General features: G+C 44.1%; 1 protein-coding gene across 8 annotated transcripts in view; it reads right to left on the minus strand.

Annotated features, from left to right (window-relative positions):
• Positions 1–21707, minus strand: part of myt1b (myelin transcription factor 1b) — a 129287-nt gene that overhangs the window by 26194 nt on the left and 81386 nt on the right. For 7 of the 8 annotated variants that reach the window (XM_028582828.1, XM_028582833.1, XM_028582832.1 and 4 more), the window contains 5 exons: positions 11964–12070; positions 6172–6226; positions 4011–4041; positions 2842–2904; positions 1056–1438 (listed from right to left, as the gene is read on the minus strand). In XM_028582828.1, coding sequence (XP_028438629.1) covers positions 1056–1438; positions 2842–2904; positions 4011–4041; positions 6172–6226; positions 11964–12070 — 639 coding nt within the window. Of the gene's footprint in view, positions 1–1055; positions 1439–2841; positions 2905–4010; positions 4042–6171; positions 6227–11963; positions 12071–21562; positions 21607–21707 lie in introns of those variants that run through there. The other variant, XM_028582834.1, reaches the window with a different exon arrangement.

Consider the following 21707-nt stretch of genomic DNA (forward strand, 5'->3'; position numbering starts at 1 on the left):
ACCGTTAACCCCTTCTCCCCACCCCCCTTAACACGCACTCCAAACAAAGTGAATGTGAGAGACGGGAGAAGCTCTGGCTGTCTGGCACTGGTCTGGTCTGGGTCTTGACTCGGTCTCAACCCCTCAAAGTCTTGGTCTTGACTTGGTCTCGATACACTCTGGTCTTGGTGATGACTTGATCTCGGTTTAGGCGGTCTTGACTACACTGGTCAGCACCGCCCAGGAAGGTTGTGGTTGGTTTAAAGAAATAAACAAGCCAGAGCATTTTTCCCCTATCCCAGAACAGAGAGGTGGTGTAGACCGACCATACTACAGTCAGGCAATGCAAGACTAAATATTAATGACACGCGGAGAGACTTTTTGTAACTTTTTAGTTTTGTTGTCTATCTGTCAGGTGGATTAAAATAGACAGCTGCACTTCTCCATATGATCATTTATTGTCTACCCATACATCTAGCAAACACTTGTCTGTGTTATTACACACTCACTAAATGCTATCTGCATCGCAAATGATGTGGTCCAAGGACTTTCTGGGTCACTCTTAGCGACCCATTTCTAAGTCATTAAGAGTTTAGTTGCAGTTAGTCTATATCGACGATTCATTTACGGGACTGTTCCGCTGCCGCCACAAGTTCTGCCGGATGTTCCTCATTTTCTACTTTGTGTTGGCACTAAACTCCGGTGGATTTATGAGGACTATGGGTAACTGCTCCTCAGATCTCTGTAGGGTAAATCCAGACAGCTAGCTAGACTATCTGTCAAATCCTAGTTTTCCGTCGCACAACTTAAACTACTTTTGAACGTACACAGGTTCCAACAAAACTTCCCGAAGCTATTTTGCAAAGGCACTCCGTCCCGCGCTTTGCACCGCCTAAGACGATTGTGATTGGTTTAAAGATATGCAAATTAACCAGAGCACGTTTTTCGCAGAGCTGTGGAGATAAGTCTGGCAATGCGAGACAAAGTTGCAGTAGACTTTTCCTCACCTGCGAAGAAGAGGCAAAGACGCCTGTGGTTAATATTAGCCGGTTTGTTTTAAAGCAGGAAAAGCTCACCTTCATCAGCTGCGAATGTGTTCTCCTCCTTCTGATATGTCTCTTCTTCTTCCCTCTCCTCTTCCTCCTCCATCTGTGTCTCCTCCTCCTGTCCATTTGTCTGTCCATCCTGCGTCAGGTCTTCTGTCATCTCCTGTCTCTCCTCCTCTACAGCTGCCTCCCTCTCTTCCTCCTCCTCCTCCTCCTCCTCCCTGGTCTCTACTGCTTTCTCTCCATCCTTCTCGCCCTCGGCTTCGCTGCCGCTGTCGCTTCCCGCGCTGAAGCCCTCGTCCAGGGCCAGTTTCAGGGGGTGGGACCTCCTCTTGGAGGCAGGATGCTCTGCGTCCTGCTCGGCCTCTGCTTCCTCTAGCCGGCGCTTTCTGGCTATGGGGCAACCCAGAATGCTAATGGAGGGAAAGAAAGACAGAGAGGGAGAAAAAAGGACCATGAATACCAAGCAGGGTTGTAATCGGGAATCACAAACACTCTAACACATCTAATAAACTTTCATGCACCTCATCCTCGTGACCGTGAGTGACTTTAAGCAGCATGATGGAGGGTGTTTATGTGTTTTGACATGAAGAAGGATGGAGTGGTCCTTTCAGGCAGAGAGTATGAGTCAACGCGTGTGGCCTGGGGGGCGCCATGCCGGCTCACTCAGAAATCACAACCAATTGACTGGAACGTTTAATGAACAACTTGTATCGAGAGGCGGGTGGGAGCTGGGCGGGCGGGCAAGGCAGTGGAGGGTAAAATCCAATAAACTCCCTCTTACTCTCACCTGGGAGATGCCGAGGGAGATTGAGGGACGATCTATAAACAAAGTGCATCTGAAATTGCCTGCTGAACGAATACACATGTAAACAGATAGCTAATATCTGCCCATTCAATAAAGAGCAGTCACAAGCCAGTGACCTGCCCCGAGTGTCGCAAGGTCCCCGAGGGTGAGCGACACAGACGAGGAGGGAGGGAGGGAGGGAAGGAGAATTAGGCCGGAATACAAGCTGGAGAAATCACATTTCACTGCTGTCTACTGAAAACTTTATCACTTAGGTTTAGATTTAGAGGCTCTGGGAGTTTTTGGTCTCAAAAACAACCATTATCTAACAGTCTAAAGCTCTAAAAATGTTGATTTTATATGTCTGGTTTATTTTCTTGCTCAAGAAACTAAGGAATGTCAATAAAGAGATTGTGACGCTCGTTTAAAACAGTATTCCCGAAGCTGGGGGTCGGGGCACAAGATAAACTTTAAGATGATTAAAAGAAGAAAAAATGTTTCCGCTACACAAAGTTATGCTTATTTTAAGATTTCCCGCCAATCTTTGCCCTTTTTTTATGTCTTGTAAAATTAGTTTCTCTTATTTGGGAAGTTAATTGGTAGTTTAACAAAGGAAACATAACTCTTTTGTTAAATCAGTTTTACTTTGGTCTCATTCTTGACTTGGATTCAACTAACTCAAGTTTTTTTTACATGGCAGCGGTGATATTTTCATATTTAATCAAGCTAAAAGTAAGGAGGAAAAGATATCATGCCTAAAGCAGTCTTTATGCTAAGCTATGCTAACTGGTTGCCGGCTGTAGCTTCATAATTAGCGTACAGACATGAGAGTGGCCTTGATCCTATCATCTAACGCTCAACAGGAAAGCAAGTAAGTGTGTTTCATATAATGGTGAAGTATTCCTTTAAAAATATCAAGGTATCACGTGGTATTTTCTGAAAAACAGGTGCTGTGGGGCAGAGAGGACGAGGAGGACAGACAGACAGAGAAGAAGGACAGACAGAGGGTGGGGTTTTAATCTGCCCTACCTTCTGTGTCGTGAGTATCTCCCACTGATATGGCCAGAGCCATTGCATCCAGGGGTGGGGCAGCTGGATGGGATGGATGGAGGTTAGAGATATGTTTAAGACTCGGCGCATTTTAGTCCCTATGCAGAAGCAATGATACCCACAGGCAATACACGTAGTCAATCAAGCAAAGCAAAGACATGCAAACTGAGCACACATGTCACACAAATGCACATGCACAAAGATATGTATCCCCCACCCGCTCACCCCACAAACCGTCAAGCAGACACACATAATGCATGAATGCAGGTGGCATCAAGCCGGGGAGAACATAATATTGTATGTCGTACATCAACCCTGGCCTATATCCTGTTACTATGAGCGATAAGGATCAGCCGAGACCTGCTGTAATTTCCCCTGCTCTGCTCTCCTCGCCAGTCATCATCAGGTCTAGCTCTCTCTCTCTCTCTCTCTCTCTCTCTCTCTCTCTCTCTCAGGTTGCTATGACCCCTCAGGACGGCTCATTTCAATTCTCATTAACTTCCCCCAGCAATTGCCCTTTTCTCCAATTATCCTTATTATTAATTTCACTTATTAAAAAATGCTGCATTTGCATTCTAAATGAGGTGCTCTCTGGCCTCCCTACTGTTTTTTTTTTTTTTTTTTTTTTTTGGAGTGCTGAGCTCAGTTCAATGCTCGAAGGTGAAGTGTGACAAAATGAGAGAGAGGATGAAAAAAATCATTTAAAAAAGGGGGGGAGAGGAAGGAGGACAATGGGTTTCATGACCGGTGAGGCCCTGAAAGCTGCCACCTGAATAGGAAAGGGGGAAGAGAAGAACTAGGAAGGTAGAGCAAGAGAAAAATGAAATCATCGCCTTTCACCATCCTCTCTCCTCTGTCCTTCGATCGGACTGCAAAAAGATCATACGCCCCCTTTCATTGCATCTACTGCGTGTGTTCATAGCAGGAAATAGCAAACGGCTTTGAGAAATCAATAGCAGCCTGTTGGAGGCAATGACCAAGAGCTGAGAAGTGCTGATGATAAGAAATAAAAAATAAATAAATAGATATATACTACATCATCTAAAGAAGCACTGATAGTGAGTCTACAAGTGCCGGCGGGTGCTCTACGGTGCACATAAAAGACCTTTATGAAAGGGATTTTCAAAAAGATGAAGGTGTTTCCTTACCTCAGCTCTTGTCCTACGAGCTCAATAGGAACTGAGGGAGAGGAGGAGAAAAAGAGGGGGGAGGAGAAGAAAGACACAGGGAGGGAGAACAAAGGTGAACGACTGCTCAGAAAGCTGCGCTGCTAAAAGAAACTCGGATCAATAAATCACAAATGCATACGAATCCCATGAGGCTTCCTCATAGAGGCTTACACACTGCTGACTGCATGATCACGAGAGGAAAAAAGACACCTACACACTCTTGAGCTCACATACAAACACACGCGCACACACACACACACACACACACACACACACACACACACACACACCTACATGCGAGCATACACACTTACAAACACATGTTACACAAAGGTGAGCAGAAAACAAACAGGAGTGTAAGCTCTGGCCTGCACAAACATAGTATATGAATAACTCATAAAGGCCAACACAAAAGCATACACACGGAGGGAGAAAAAAAACAACTAAATCAGCCGAATTGCATCGTGCTGTTCAGGAAAAAAAGTGACAATTATATGCATACTTCAGCAATAAAACATGATTAATTGTTGCACTTTGGTTATCATAATTGGCAAAATGATATTAAAAGGAAAACTGCTATCATCAGTAGAAAACAGCACTTCTTTCAGGAGCAACTTATAGTAATTGCCTTCAAAACATAAATCAAGCTCTGCTCACAAACAACACACACACATCGCTCTCAGCTGGCTATAGGCATCGATTGGGAGTTGAGCGATAGAATGAGTTTGGAGAAATATCCTGTTTTCATTTGGAGCAAAGGAGAAAACAATATGATCCTGGAGAATTCTGTTTGGGCTCCGATATCACATGCATTAATCACATGTCAGAATGGCCGCGGGTATCAAGATACACTAAAAGCATAGAAAATGCACACACTAACACACACACAATGTTGGTAAGTGTGTGTGTGTGTGTGTGTGTGTGTGTGTGTGTGTGTGTGTGTGTGTGTGTGTGTGTGTGTGTGTGTGTGTGTGTGTGTGTGTGTGTGTGTGTGTGCGTGTGGCATCTCAGTTTCTCCATCTTTCATCATGCAGTTGGGATGACTGGACGCCTTCCTGCGCTCTGAACTGTTTCACTGCTGTCTCACTTCGAAAACACCAAACACCCAAACACACTCTTGTACACATACGAACGCATGGAGAAAGACACACTCAATATGTACATATACACAAAGACATATTATGAAGACAACACACTCAAATTCCTTCATTCATTCACACATGTACGTTCATATAAACACACACTGATAGACACTTTCTTAACCGCACACACGCACATGCATGTCCATGTGTACACAACCATGGCATGCTCACAGACACAAACAGACATACTATGTTTATTTCATTAAAAAGATATCTGTAGTAGGTCCAGAAGTAAATAAAGTTGGGTTGAAGTGTCTACTCTATGATTAAAAGCTCTTAATAATAACTCATTGTGCCGCATTGTATAATCATCAAAGGTCCACATGTAAATAAAGTTGAACATTATTGACAAAACTATGCAAAGCTCTCTCGGCCATTGAGCGTGCACTTTCAAGACGGTCCCTAACTTGCCAGGCTAACAGGGGTAGCATTAGTGAAGCTTTATGTTGCACTGCCCTACAAATCGGATAAAAAAAAGAATAAAAACATTACCCAGGATGAACTTTGCATAATGTTTGCATATTAAAACCTCCATGTTTCTAGTTTGAAGCCTATTTGTTAACGTTTGGGTAAACCTGAATCATGGAAAGTCATGTTGCTGTGGCTGCTAGCAGTTTTCTGTTCACACTGTAGAGACAACAATCACCTGGATAACTTTGATACGGAAGGAAAAGCCTGAATGTGATGATTACGAGCTAAGATCTGGAGTGTTTTTTTTTTTCTTATCAATGATTTTCTGTGAGTTCGGACAGGAAGTAGTGTGATGTTTGTGGGAAAATGTGGCAATCCTGTGACAGCATCTGTGGAGTCGACATCAGCTGTTCATATTCAAACAACGTGTTTGTTTATCATATATCCCCAGTATAATCATATTAATGTGTGTGTGTGTGTGTGTGTGTGTGTGTGTGTGTGTGTGCGTGTGTGTGTGTGTGTGTGTGTGTGTGTGTGTGTGCGTGCGTGTGGCCTGACATGACCGAGAGAAAGCAGAAAACACTCACCTCTGATTCCCTTGGACCGAGTGCGAGTTCGCTTGTCGTCACCCTCTACACTCATCTGGGATGGAGAGAAGAGGAAACAGAGAGGAAGCGAGAGAGGACGTGAGCAAAGGAGGAAACGGAGAAAGACAAAGTGTAGAGGAGAAAAGAAGGGAAGAGAGAAAAGAGACCATCAGTGGTTATTTCTCACAATATCCCAGCACACAACCACAGGTAATTGTCCTCCCTCTGCTTCAAAAGAACTGCTATAATAAGCCTCAGACTCAGACAGGTCCCATTGAAACACACCAAAGGTAACACTGACACAAAGACACGATCATATCTTTAATTCTCGCAAAACTTGGCTCCCTCGGCCCTCCTTACTCATCGTTATCTCTCACCACCAAAAAGAGGAACACACTGAGGCTCACTTCATCAGGAGAGAGACAGAAATAAAGGCTTTGCGGTATAGGAAGTATAACAAACCCTGTTGTTCAAGCTACTTTTCAAATCCCCTCCCTACCCTCGCTCCACACACACCTCCCATCACTCTCCCTGTAATTTCCTGCACCTAAATGGTACACATGATTGTACACTGTGCAGAGCTAACAAGCAGTGCCTCCGTTTACAGGGGCCACGGCCCTGACAATCCTAACTATGCTGAATATAATAATACAGCAAAAACACACGGGCTGCTAAAAAGCCACTGTAATAACCCTTTTAAGAAGAGGAGCCGTGTGTGTGTGTGTGTGTGTGTGTGTGTGTGTGTCGTGCCTTCTGCTTACTACTGGCACTGCTTTTAAGCCACAAAGGAGCAGGTGCTAACCCCGCTGCCTCGAACACCCAAACACACACACACACACACACACACACACACACACACACACACACACACACACACACACACACTGACCCTCTGCCACACCTCCTCAGCACTACCTCTGTGCGCTCGGCGCTGCACTCTAAAGCTATCAGATGCTTTTTAGACACAATGGAGCCATTAGCTTTGATTACTGGACTGTTTTTTTATATCGCAGGTCGCCCCTCTTTCTCTCTTTCTGTCTCCCACTTCCTCCCTCCTGTACACCCCCAATCCTCCCAGTTGCCGACACCTCCCCTCTCTTTGCCCAGGCACTTAGCGGCTTTGTTGCTTCTTCATAGTCAAGTTGGCACCGCCACAGTGGGATTCAAACACGAGTGGCCCTGTTTCTCTTCTCCTTCTTTTCTTTTTTTTTCCCTCTCCCTCTCTCTATTTGGCAATGCCCCTTTCCTGCTAATAGACTACTTATGAAAAGAAGGAGGGAAAGAGGGATGAGAGGAAGATGAAGCACGCTGTTGTTGTTGTTGTTAAGGGCTTCTCTTTTTTTTCTGAGGAGGGTGCGCTTCATTCATTAGTGTCTAGTGTTTGGCCGGAGGTACAGGTGCAGGCACAAGTCCCTCCCCCCTCTCCCTCTCTCTCCCTCTCTCCTCTCTCTCTCTCTCTCTCTCTCTCTCTCTCTTTCTCTCTAGCCACTCCTGCCACAACTCTTTTAATCAAGCGCTGTTAATGTAGAAGTCGTGCAACAAGCCACAGCGTTGTGCCCTGCCTGAAGGGAGTAGTTGACTCCTTCCGTTCTCCACTCACAGTGCTATGCGGGAAGAGGACCAGATAAGTGTGCAGTGAAGGGTTTTCTGTCAGAGTGTGTGTGTGTGTGTGTGTGTGTGTGTGTGTGTGTGTGTGTGTGTGTGTGTGTGTGTGTGTGTGTGTGTTTCCTCAAGTGCCTGCGTATAGTTCAAAGTCCATTTCCCTACACTCCACTATCTGTACTTGTACTTGTTTGTATGCACGTCTGAACGAAGCAGTGGTGGAATATACAGTATTTGTGATGAAGTACATGTTTGAGGTGCCTGCGCATAATTCGTGTACATGTTTCCACCTTTATTCTTCTACTCTACTACATTTCAGAGGGAAATATTCTACATTTTACTCAACTACATTTATTTCATAGCTACACTTTCTAGTTACATTACAGATTGTAATTTGACACGCAAAATGTACAATCAGTTTTCTAGAATAATGCATTTTTTGCGTGCACGATTAAACTGCCCAACATATGAAGTATAGCAACAAATGAGCTTCACTTTGATTTAAATGCTGCTCAGACATTATGGTTAGTGCAATAATAATTAAATAATATGCTATATGATAACACAACAGTCAAAAGGCCAGTGTGTCTGCATAACAAATACTCAAGTAACCCAGGGGTAGCTGGGGGTATGTGGAGAGACTGCTGAGTAGCCCACGTACTAAAGCAGAAATCCCAATTTGAATAAACAAAAGCCCACACATTGAGTCAGCTGTAACATCTGAACACAATGTGTTGAGAAATGTGCGAAAACAAGCAGTTGAAGCTAAAGGTAATAGACAAATGGTTGAAATAAATGGCGGTGTTGATAAAGGGGCTGTGTGGTATTGCTACTAGAGCTGCAACTAACAATTATTTCCATTATGGACGGAATCTGCCGATTATTTGCTGGATTCATTATTTTCTCTGTGAAATGTCATAAAGTGGTGCATAATGCCCGTTACAATTTCCCAAAGCTGTTTCCAAAGTTGACTTTTTTTTTTAATCTTTAATCAGTTCAGCCCCCAGTTTACTACTACAGTTTAGTAGTTTTCATGTTTGACAAAGAAAACTAAATGCTCCCTTTCGAGAAGCTGGTACCAGGGAATGTTTGGAGTTTTTTCTTAAAAATGGACTGAAATGATGAACAGATTATCAAAATAGCTGCCCAATAAATATTCTGATTAATCAATTTATTATTTAAAAAAAAAAAAAACTATTAAATATCTGCTTACTTCTCTGACCACTAGTAAGGAGTGTGGGGTGTGTGGAGGGGGGGGGGGGAGGTTGGCTCTCTTTTCATCTGCATATTACACACAATATTGTGGAAGAGTACTCATTCACAACTCACAATTACTGTAACGTAGTGGAAATTCAAGGCAAAATATTCTACTCTAATTTGAATTTTAAAACTGAATGAAGGTTTCAAATTTAAAACAATTGCAGTGATTTAGCTCTTTGAAATAACCTGCAGCGTTCTTGGGAGGCAACAAAACATAAACCTCTTTACATTTGAATTTGGGGCTCAAGCACAAACTGAAAAGTGGCAAACTGCAGTCACAATGCTGAATGCTCATGAACTGAACCCTGGCCTAAATTGAACGGCTAGAAGCCTAATGCTAACATAGGTGGATTCGTAGAAAATATTCAAAATATGTTGGTGAACCACTTTGCATGACTAAATGTAACTAGGTAGGGAAAGGAGAGCAAAGGAGAGAGTTATGAATATATATCTATATATTGTCACCTTCCTAAAATAATGGCCCAAGTCATTTTTTTGCCTAAATCATCTCCTCATGGTGCTGGCCACCTCTGGTAAAATTGCCTACATCCTTCGTTGAACAGGTCATGTGATTCTACTCCTTTAGTATAATGGCCTATGTCAAGCGTGTGACTTAGGCCGTTCAGTTTTTTGTGTTTTCTGAAAAACCTGAAAAAAATGACTTAAGCCATTATTTTAGGAAGGTGACAATGTGTGTGTGTGTGTGTGTGTGTGTGTGTGTGTGTGTGTGTGTGTGTGTGAGAACAAGACTAAAGCACACATTCCTCCTTCATGAAAAGATGATATACCATTCTCTACTATACTCCTGTACTTTTCCACCCTCCTTCCTTCGCCTGCTCCTTGTATTGATAGTCATCAGATGAATCAAAATCTGGACTGAAAAGGGGCCCCTATTGCTTTCATGTTTGCGTAACCATAGCTACGCACATTTAAATAGGTAAGCACATCTGAGTTCTCCCTCTCTTTCCTGTCCCTTTTCTCAATTCCAGCTCATTAAATCGGTATGAACACAAAGTCCCAGCGAGTGAATCTAGATGCAGCCAGGCAGGCGTTCACCTGATTTTCATAATCTCCTTCAAAGGGCCTTCCTTTAATGTAAGTTCAAAACTTGTCCTTTACCTTGTTGTCTTTTAATAAGACTCCTTGAACAGTGTATGTCGGTGGGCCTACACGGTGGCAGCGATGTCTTATGCAGAACAGAAGAAAGAAAAGAACCGAGAGAGAAAAAAGAAAAGAGAAAGAGGTGGCATGTCCGGGTGTGCGCACAGCAGCACGTGCGTGTGTGTGTGTGTTTAACTTGGGGTTTAACTAGTGTGAAATGTTGTGTGGAGCAGCAGCAGAAGAAGGAGAAAAAAAGAAGGGGGGAGGAAGAGGAGGAGGAAGACGTGGCTAATCCCTACCGGCTGTGTTGTACATTATCAATTATGTACTTCTTTTGTGTGCAGGAGGGCCCCAGCTCTGCTCTGCATTCTGACAGCTCTATGTAAATGGCTAGCTGGGGGCAATGACTTCAGAGAGAAGGTCACCCTTCGTCCCCTGGTGCACATAAATGACTCTTTTATTCATTTTCAGGTTTACAAGAGTAGATGAGGAAAGGGGGGGGGGGGGTTAGGTGGAGAGAGAGAGAGGAGTCGGAGAGAAACGTTCACCGCTGGCCACGGAGACTGACATCTCAAAAAATTACCTGCGGACAGCAGCCGCCAATTAGGGGCGCGCCGCGCAGCCGTCCCCTCGACAGGCGGACCGCGCGGCGCGGCCCCCGTGTTTGGATCACCACACGGCGAGGCCCCTTCCACAGTTTACCTTTAATAATTCACACAAGGCAGGGCGGAGTGGAGAGGAGGGAGGAGGGAGGAGGGGAGGCCGCATGGTTTCTCACTTCATATGCGAAAAAAACAACCGTGATTTCAGTGTTCAAGACTAAACATCTTTTTATATATATATATATATATATATATATATATATATATATATATATATATAATCCTAAGTCAGTTTCACTCATCTCAGTTTGCTGCAAGTCTAAGAAGATAATATGTGGGACAGGTACCATAAGTGCCAGTCCTCTCTCTGCAGCAGGAATCAAACCTAATCAATAAAAGTCATCTCTTCAGATGAACCCGAGCTATCACGGGGAAGCAAAACTACTTTTACTGGGCCCAGGGGAAAACAACCCCAACCCCCACTCCTCTCTCTTTCAATCTCCCCTCAATCCTTCCATCTCTTTGTTGAGTGTCACACTCTCAGTTGTGATGCACAGGGGGGGAGAAAAGGACCAGATGTTTTCAGAATGGAGAAATAACCTTGAAATGGTGGCAAGTTTTAGATGGAAGTAAAAGAAAGAGGGGAGATAGGTTTAGGATAGCAGAGAGGGTTAAAGAGAGAGAGAGAGAGAGAGAGAGAGAGAGAGAGAGAGAGAGAGAGAGAGAGAGAGAGAGCGTTTTTCTACTCTACTGATATGGAGGAATATAATGGACAAAACAAGTATGATCAGCTCAAGGACATCCTTTTGAGGATCTTTTTTTTTTTTTTATTGTGTTTCAATACAAAAAAGAAAAATCCTGTGAAGTGAACTCAGCAGCGGGAAAACGCTGAGCTGTGCCATGCTGAGCTTAACTAAACTGAGCTAAGCTGAGCGGGGCTGAGGCAAAGGATGGGCAGGGCCAAGCGGGAGGTTTGATGTGCTGTTTGATTCATGTTTTTTTCTGTCCAGTTTGCCCATCACCCCCCCCAAACACACACACACACAGGCCTTTATTTCCTCCATCCTCCCCTACCTCGGCTTCCACCCTTTTTTTTTTACTTTCCCCGCTGAGTTAGGGATTGGGGAAATGCCCAGGAAGCAGAATCAGGTTGGAAGGGGTGTGGGGTTGTGGTGAGTGGTGAAGAAGGATGGTGAGAGGGAGGGGCCGCAGGGCCCTGTCACTCACCATGATTGGTCGACGGCTCTGCAGTCTCTGGGAGGCCTGGCAGCGGCTGCTGGTCCTCTCGCCTCGTGTCCACCGCTGGTTCACCAGCTCGCCCCGGAACTCATTTTCTAGAAAGAGAAGAGACGAGGAGGTGGAAGGGAAGGGAGAAGACGATGGGAGTGGAAGATTTTGGGGGAAAAGAAAGGAAGAAAAGGGGGGGGAGAGAGAGAGAGAGTTGTCATAAGAAATCAACAGCATCGGCACCAATGGATGGGGCAGCAGTTTGAATAAAGGAAGGGAGGGGAGCATGGGGGTGCTACTTTGAGGGAAGGTTGGGGCACTCGAGCATGCTGCAGACACTCCTTTATTAACTGAAGGAACACTGTGTATGCTTTATACACACACACACACACACACACACACACACACATGCACAGGCATGGTTAAGTGCCCCAGCTGGGGTCCCTGTCAGTCTGCTATTAGAATCAATCAAATTTGCGCATTTTTATCGAGCTTTTCAGGGTGCATATATAAGCGAATAGGGGGATGGGCGATGTGTGGGGAGAGGGGTGAAGAATGGTCAGTAAATAATAAACCATACATAAATCAAGCCCCCTTTTTTTCTCCCCCTCTCTCCCCTTTTTTTTCATCAAGGTAATAGCTCATCCCTTCATCTTCCTGAGCAGCCAGGAGAAACATACTAAATCAATCACAAATCCCTTTTGCCATTCTTCCTACTCTCCGAGAAGCTGCTGCTGGTGGAGGGGTTACCACCGAGTTGTCCTAACGATCTTGTTTTTTCCCCCTCTCGTTTTAAGTTCAGGCAGAGTGCAGAGTGTTTTTCTATGAATGCCCAAGGCTGAACTTTTCAACTACTGTAGCTGCAAGACACTTCAGCGGCGAGACTCCAAAAACAGGCGGATGTCGCCCTGTCTCTCGCTCTCCCGCCGAGCTGGTACAATGAAATCTGATTCTTTTTCGCATATACTGTATATACGCATCTACCGTATACCCTGTAGCTTTCACCTATATATAGATTGTGTGTCTTTGCAGCAGGCAGCACGGCGTTATGAAAGAGAAAGCGCCCTTGAGTTTATAGTGACTTCCTCTTCTGTATGAGCCAACAAGCTCAACAACAACAGAGGAAATAACACTCAAAAAGACCAAGGTTAGGGGTCAGCGCACTCTGAATCCACTTGAATGTAAATTGAAGCAGCAATATTACTGGAAGTGCACTCATTCACAACTCACAATTAACAAAGTGGAAATTCAAGGCTAAATATTCTACTCTAATTTGAATTCTAAAACTGAATGAAGGGTTTCAAATTTGAAATGCTCGCAGTGATATAGCTCTTTGAAATAACCTTCGGCGTTCTTGGGAGGCATCAAAACATAAACCTCTTTACATTTGAATTTGCGTATAAATCCCTGGCCTTTACGGAGTGCAAGATGAGATTTGTCCATCTCATGTTCTCCTATTATCTCTAGCTTTTCATCCGTCTTCCTGCTGCTTTTAAAGATACAGCGAGGGTTCTTTTCTCTGCACATGCTGTCCTGTTCGTGAACCCACAGTGCATGCAAAGTGCACACTAAAAGCATACGGTGGGTGGGACAACAAAAGGCTGCATGTCTGTATCTGAGGGGTCCCGAAGCAGACCAGCACCCCACCCCCACCACCCCCCTCCATCAAATGCCCCGCTCACCCCTCCACGCCCATCCCTACTTTGCCCATCACGTGCAAAACCTCGGCAAAGCCCCCGCCAGCACTCTTTGCAAAATGCTTGTTTATCAACTTTCACTCCGCCCTCAGGAAAAAAAAGTGATTACAACAGCAATACTGCCCGTCTGTCTCTCTCTCTCTGTCTCGGCTGTCTCTGTCTCCACCGCACACAAGTCTCGCTTCTTTTCTGCTTCTTTTTTTTTCTCTCCTTCTTTGAAAGTGAAGGGAAGTGAGCATCCGTCCTGTATTGTTCGTTTGGGGGCCAGAGAGCTGAGAGCCCTTCCTAAATGCCAAATAAATACGACAGCGCTCTATTAGGACACATTGCCTCGGGCCACGTGTCAGCATCCCTGCTCACTTTTGTTCAGTCCTGAGCCGCTGTCCCTGCTACAGTACAGACACAGGAAACACATCTGGACACGTTGAACCTGCGTGGGATATTTGATCGCACAGGTTTATAAAATCAGGTCATTAATCACAGAAAAAAAGGTGGCTAAATAGACCTTTCTACTTTCATCTGTTGTTGCATGTGAACATCTGGAATCCTTTGCGGATGAAAAAAACAACACCAACATACTAACTAATTTGAGCCTTGTCTGCTCAGGATGAGTACTGTCTTATGCTTTGATCAGATTCTGCTCAGTCCCACCTAAAAGACTCGCGGCTCGTTATTTTGCAGTGAAAACCGGAGGAGTACGAGACAATTAGCCGTTCACCGGGGAGGTTTGGTTAATCAGAAGTGAGGGGGGGGAAGGTATGAATAGTGATAGATTCAGATATGAATACAGAATGAATGGATTAAATATCATATTTTACTGCCAGGAGTTTTTTGATCCAAGCTTTTCTGCGAGGCAAAGTTATGAAATTCTTTCTTACTTTCTGAAGAAAAAGGCCCATAATAAATCAACACACGTAGTCTTTAAATTGATACAAAAAACCCTTTTACCAGAAAACAAAGTTTAGGCTTGAGTAATACCATTATAGGCAGGTGGCTTACTGTACCGGGACAATGGACCAAAGAGGCCTAAATCCATAGTTAGATTAAATACCAGGGTGAACTGTCTGTAACAGTATTAGAGTACATACAGGGGCCGGGGCCAGCTGTACACCCCTGGTCCTGTTAAGCAGGATTTAGAGACAACTTAGTGTGATTACAGCGAGCCGGGCAGAAGAGACAGAGAAATCAAAAGTTGTGGAGCGGGACGGGTCTCGTATTACTCGTTGGTTTCTTTGAGTCACATGACTTAAAAAACAACAACTGAGTAACCAGATTATCACGGCGGATGTGGAAATTGTTTTTTTTTATGCATAGATAACATAACATAGAAAAAACACAATTCAGGTAAGTCATTCTGTCCAAAAAAAAACCTCATTTCAATTTTCACATCGCAGAGTTAACTACAAAAGGCCCCAAAGCAAAGCAGACTTTCTGTGAGGTGTTTTTTTTTCTTCTTTTTTTTTTATCAGTTATGGGATGGGAGTTTAGGGGCGGGGGTGTGGAAGGGAAGGCGTCGCCATGGTAACCAGCTTTTGGAGGAGCTCCCCTCAGGGGCCACCCTGACCTCAGCATCTGAGAAACAACACGGCCGTATCACTGCCGCTTAGAAAACATCACGCTAACAGTAGGGATCTGAGGCAGAGGTCTGTGATGTTCTCAGCACTTCAGCATGTCACATATTACTCTCTGCCCATCAGAGAATTGACGCACATTTGGCTCATTTATTCTCCTTTTTTTTTTGTATCTATTTCCCTTTTTGCAGGGCATGGAATTCATTATTTCCAGACTTTCATTTGAAATGCCTCGTCTCCATTGAAAGCCTGGCCAACCCTGACCTTTGCTTGTATTGCTTAGATTTCTGATAGGCTTTGAATGACGAGGGTGCAATTTGGTCCCAGCTGCTCCTCCAACATGTTTATTGCGCTCCCTCCTCCGGCACCTGCTGTCCTCACCACGGGCTATTCAGCCCTTCATAAATAGAGAGGTTTCCTCCTATCACAGTAACTAAAAAAAACACAGAAACAACTTCATATCGTGGGCCTGTGCTGCATGCAGCGCCATACTCTGCTGTTATAGCCTCCACCCACAGCATAAGGCACCAATAACCTAATTCTGTAATCCCCTGAAACTAGGCTAAATTTCACAGGAAAAGTAAACAGAAGAAAAACAATAGGTGTTTTATCATTTCCGCCTATGATGCATTCAATCTTGAGCTCAGTGTACACTCTACAGTAAGCCTAACAATAGACTTGCAGCTATACTCTGAGTAAAGGCTCCTTCTGTGCATTTTATGGGCTTTGTTTACTAAATAGCTTCTAAGCTTTAAACACAGCTACAACCACAGGCTTTAAAGAAAATCCTCTATTTTGAAGCTGCACACACAGCCTTACACTAGTAGAAGGCTGTCCTTTACATTTTAAAAGCAGGTAAAGTCAGTGACACATCATCACATATTCTACCCTTAATAAAAGCCAGGGTTAGGGTTTATTTATCAATGAAAAGCCATTTCCCTTAAGAAGACAAACTGACATCATTTGAGAGGGTTTCCACAGATGGGTGCTTTTCAAATAGCAACACGGGGAAGTAAAGTAAGTTTAGCTGTTATTTATGTGTTTGTTTTTTCTTCTTTCTAACCTTAACCTCCTCCCTGCTTCCAACCCTGAAAGATGTTCTAACATCTAAAGTAACAGCTGAAGTTTCTCATGAGAGCAGCGCTGCAGGCATCGAGCAGACTTAAAGGCTACTACAACGGGGGATGGAGAGCAACTTAGAGAGCGGGTGACATAACACTCTGTGTATCATCATCCCTCATCTCTTTCCTCCATCTTAGGACGCAGGTGCTTTGACAGACCGTGAGGCGCACACACACACACACACACACACACACACACACACATACACTGCACATTACGTGGCCATCTAAGCAAAAGCAAGGGGGTGGGTGGGGAGAGTAGGAAATGAAAGAAAAAGAACACAACGCACAAGGCTCACATTCTGCACCTCGGCACACAGTCTCGGGGTGAATCCGACAAGATCAAGATTCAAAATCCGGCGAAATGCGCCGCTTCGAGCCTGCCTCCCCGCTAGACGCCCGGTTTTTTATTTCTAGCGGCTTCTGAGGACTTTTTCTTTTTTTTTTTTTTTATCTGCGCACACTAAAGGCTGCTGACATTTGAAGAGAGCATCTCTGTTTTTTGCTGCAGAGGATCAAATGGCAAACCCCTCCCTCTCTCGCTCTCTCTCTCAAACACACACTCACTCCATCCTTCCATCCATCCATCTGTCCATGCATCCACACACACACACACACACACACACACACACACACACACACACACACACACACGGAGTCCTGCTCAACGCCCACTGTCATATCGTAATAACACAATTTGGTGCAGAACTCAAGATAGATATCACACTTTACAGTAACAACCCAGAAACAGAGAAACGGCTCGCATAGTGTGCGTATAATCAGCGGTGTGGCGAGTACAATTAACGGGCTCATATATTCCTGGAGATATGGAAGGTGAAACTAGAGGACAGAGTGGAAAATACACTTCAGGCATGAATCAGTTCGCTGAGAGAGCAGATATTCACAGGAACATAATACGGTCCATGTATAGACAGAGTGTGTGTGTGTGTGTGTGTGTGTGTGTGTGTGTGTGTGTGTGTGTGTTTTCGCAGCCTCACACACCGATGAACTATCCAAGCCGCGGAGTGACAGAGAAGTGGGTAAACAAGCATCACTAAGGTTCTGAGAAAGCGCCATGCTTGGTTTGTTCCCACTTATTACGAGGCATCAATAAAATGACTAACATTTGAGAGGGGCAGAAAAAAAACAGCATCTTGTATGTCTCACAGTACTATCCATCAACGATGCGTTTTGAAAAGGTCCATAAATCGAGTAGCCTATACAAATATACACTTTTAAGAAGAAAAAACAAACAAACAGGCTAAACTGTTTTTAGACCGCAGCTTTGAGTAAGTTTTAATTCCTACTCGAGGAATCGTAAAATACGAAAACGTGAAAACAACACTAATCGCCACAAAATCACCGTGCCGGTGCTGCTATCAAATATTATAAGGGTGATAAGAAATATCAAAGTTATGCAAAAAAAGAAAAGAAAAGAAGAACGCTTTGGATGTCGAGATCTATAACGATATAGCCTATATATCTATGTCTACCTTATCATCAAAACATAAACATGATTTCTGATTACCTGTATTCAACAATATTTCCTTTGGGGGCTTTTGGTGCTGCGTCCTTGCTGTGTTTTTGAGAGTTCTTGGTCGCTGTCAAGTTTGCCTTAAAAGATATCCCGAGTAAAGGTTTAAAAAACGATCGTCTGTCCCGTTACAAATGTCCAGATGTGATAAATAAATAAGAGCGAGCGGAGGGGTTGTTTTTTTTTCCGGGGCGGCCCTCTCCTCTCCTCTCCTCTGCACAGCGCAACGGCGCACGGCTCCGGATCAAGGCGTTAAGATGTTACTTGTTTGTAAGCAAAAACATGGCTTCATTTGCCTTTGTCAGCGAGAAAAAAAAAACGTAATATTGACTTACCTTTCCCTCATGAGCCGTTGTACCCCCCCTCCACCCATCCATCCCCTTCTCCACACCCCCATCTCCTCCCTCCGCCCTTTGCCATGACATCACGGAAGCTGTAGTAAAACCTCCAGCATCAGATGGGCAGGGCTTGAGGTCCCCCCATCACTACACACTAACTCAACGGGCATATGTATATACACACAACACACACACACACACACACACACACACACACAGGCACACTTTCTCTGACTTTCTCCCTCCCTCCCTCTCTCTCAGCCCGACAAACTTCAAACTAGAAACTACATTTCAGCATCGTCTCCGCATGCAGTGCACTTGATTTTCTATTTTCTATGATCAATAAAGTTCCCCCATTCTGCTTCCCTCTCCAAACATTCCTTACATCGCGAGCAGTCTGATACAGTCAGCAGAAGAAAGCATCTTTGCGCATCTTGGCTACACAGGACGCAGCCAACACAACGTTACACACCAGAACGAGCTCATGTTTTATACATTCCACCCGTTCTTTAAGGTCTTCATGTTTCACAAATGCATTATCCCATCCCCCCTACATATCCTGGAAAATGGTACCGTCCAATAATTCATTCAAGGGCTATTTTTTTTTTTTTCCTCGGACCGGGAATTGCTGTAGTAGTTGTATGCAGAGTTATATATATGCGCGTTGCACTGACAGCATCTGATAACTCCTTCGGGTCTTAACGACATATAGGCAGAGAGGCAAGTCTCCAAGGGAGCTTTAGGAGGAAAAAAAATGATTCATGCTCTGGGGAGGTAAGGGGATGGAAGTGCGATATCAATTTGGATAATCGCTTTAAAAAAAATCTATATGCTACAGAGAAATTGTTTCGACGCCTGCAGAAGTTTTAAGAGTGATCACTGTCAGCTACAGATTTTTTTTTTGATAGATTTTTTTTTAGGCTCACTGAGAGTAATGCCAACTGTCAGTGGCGCTCTAAACAACAAACAGTCAGTCTTAATAGTGCAACTTGGAGTCACTCCCGAATGTTGCTCACACCGTGGTTCTGCTTTGCTGTTTTGAAACCATTAGTGGAAATGACAACCATTCATTACAAGCCATTTGAGAATAGTCGCCACAAATGCCATCCTTTATCTGCTGTCTCCACGCCGCGCACGCAGGGAATATTCAAAAAGCCCAACCTTCAGCTTTCAGAAATTCTATTAAATTCTTATCTCTTTGCAGCAGGCTCTTTTTGTGCAATCCCATTGTTATGCATTGGAGCTGAAATCAATCACCGGCCGTGCACGCCGCATCAGTATGATTTCAGACTGTGGGTGCGGAGAGGAGGATTCACTCAACAACAGCGTCAACAATCGAATAAACAAAAGAGAGAAAATATGAAAAATCCCGGGCCCTGGTCCAGCAGCGGGGACCATGGGGGGGAGCGGGGCCTACAGGTCGGTGGGGGTGTGAGCCCCACAGTGGGGCACGGAGGCCTACGTGAAACATACAGTATATCTGAAGATTAGAGAGATGATAGAAAGTGACTGTTTGGACACAAAACCGTAATATACTCCAACACGCTATTATTACGCCTATGGTGAGATTTCAGGACTACGGACAGCTCCTAGGTACAGGGCGTGTGTGTGTGTGTGTGTGTGTGTGTGTGTGTGTGTGTGTGTGTGTGTGCGCGCGAATGTGTGTGTGTGTGTGTGTGTGTGTGTGTGTGTGTGTGTGTGTGTGTGTGTGTGTGCGTGTGTGTGTGTGTGTGTGTGTGTGTGTGTGTGTGTTCAGGACTCTGGACAGCTCCAGAGGCCGATGCACAATACACCTCACAGAAGCTATTGTTGAGGAAACAAAGGCTTTCGTCGCAACTTTTTGAAAAGTTAGTTTACTTACTTCCTGTATTTATCTATATTCTCCACTTATCTGAATAATCCATTACTTTATTTCAAGACTCTCGCGTGTTTTTTTAAGAATAAGACATCATCTAAAGTACTGTTACTGAACTAAATTGAAATAAAAAAGACAACATGTTCTTGTACAGGCTTGAATCGCCACTTAACTAAACTAAATGAAACTAAACTGGATGAAACTAAATACTTCATTTAAAGCTGGTACATCAGCTGGGAGTTTCTTTTCCTCTGTTGTTACAAAGTGTGTTTCCTGTGGTACTAAAGTCCAATCAAACCCACCCTGCTCCCTTAACCCTTTGTTCTAAGTTTGAACAACTGAGTTAAGTTAAGATATTAAACTAAATAAACTAAAAACATTTAACTAAACTCACTGAAACCCAACTAAAAGAATCTAAACTAAACCTCATGATAAACTTGCATACATGTTTGTTACTACACTAAATAAAAAAAAAATAAACTTACTTACTACAAAAAGCTGTAGTAAGTAGGATTAATTAACTTACAACTAATTTGAATTTGTAAAAAAAACAAACAAAAAGAAAAAAAAACTTTCTGAATACTTTTTTTATGAAGTTTATTTTGAAGGACTACTCAAACGCAGTAGTTGCAGCAGCCGGTACATCAGCTGGGAAAACTTTTTTCCCTCTGTTGTAACAAAGTGGGTCTGCAGATGCAGATGGCACGGAGGCCTCCAGCACTTAAATGCTCACGTCACTCCAGACTATATTGTATGGTGGCTATATTGTGTCGCCGGTGCAGGCAGCCGGTATAAATATTACATGGGGCAGCAGCTGACTGAGCGCTGAGGTTGGGACGGGGGAGGCCCCTCTAGTCCCTCGACAGATGGAACAAGCCGACAGACTAACACAACAACAAAAAAAAGTTTTTAATAAGCCCGCAGCTTGGCATTGTCCCCACGGTACCGGGGCCACACGGTCCCCTAGGGGACCAACTGTCCTTTGTCTGGCCACTTTTTTTTTTTTTTTTTTTTTTTTTTTACCACGGGGGTCGAAGTTTAGTTGCAGTTATAAGCTAGGGAGCGGTTCACACGTTTATTTAGATATGTTGGTGTGTGATAAGTTAAGCCTGCAGCATGTGCTCGGGAGTCTATCGCACAGAAGTTTAACAAAGTTACAGCTGGTGTGATCAGACAGACCTGTAAGCCTCTTTTAATCCACACACAGCGACGGCTACAATGTCTTTAAAAGGCTTTTTTTGTGTTGAATATCGAGTCCCGCAAACGGCACTTTGTAGCCTATAACTTAGTTCTGTGTCGTGTTTATTTAGGCTACAGGATGTGCAATTCTACAAATACTTAGATAGTAGAGGCAGGTTAAGACTAATGCGCGATTAGACATACTGTGTTACTATGTCAGTCTGAACAGAGGCGCAGATGCCAAAACAGAGATCTCATTCTTTAAGTTGCCGCAGTAAAGTCCAAACAAGTGAGTGATACGAACCTAGAAAAGTGCGACACAGCTTCATGTTTGCGGTCCTCCTCTCTCTCTCTCTCTCTCTCTCTCTCTTTCTCTCTGTGTCTTTCTTCAGTCCCGCAGCGACCGCCGAGTGCTGCTGGCAAGTTTACTTCTGCCGAACAAAGTTGCT

Source organism: Perca flavescens, chromosome 7 (assembly GCF_004354835.1).
Source record: "Perca flavescens isolate YP-PL-M2 chromosome 7, PFLA_1.0, whole genome shotgun sequence".
Classification (NCBI taxonomy): domain Eukaryota; kingdom Metazoa; phylum Chordata; class Actinopteri; order Perciformes; family Percidae; genus Perca; species Perca flavescens.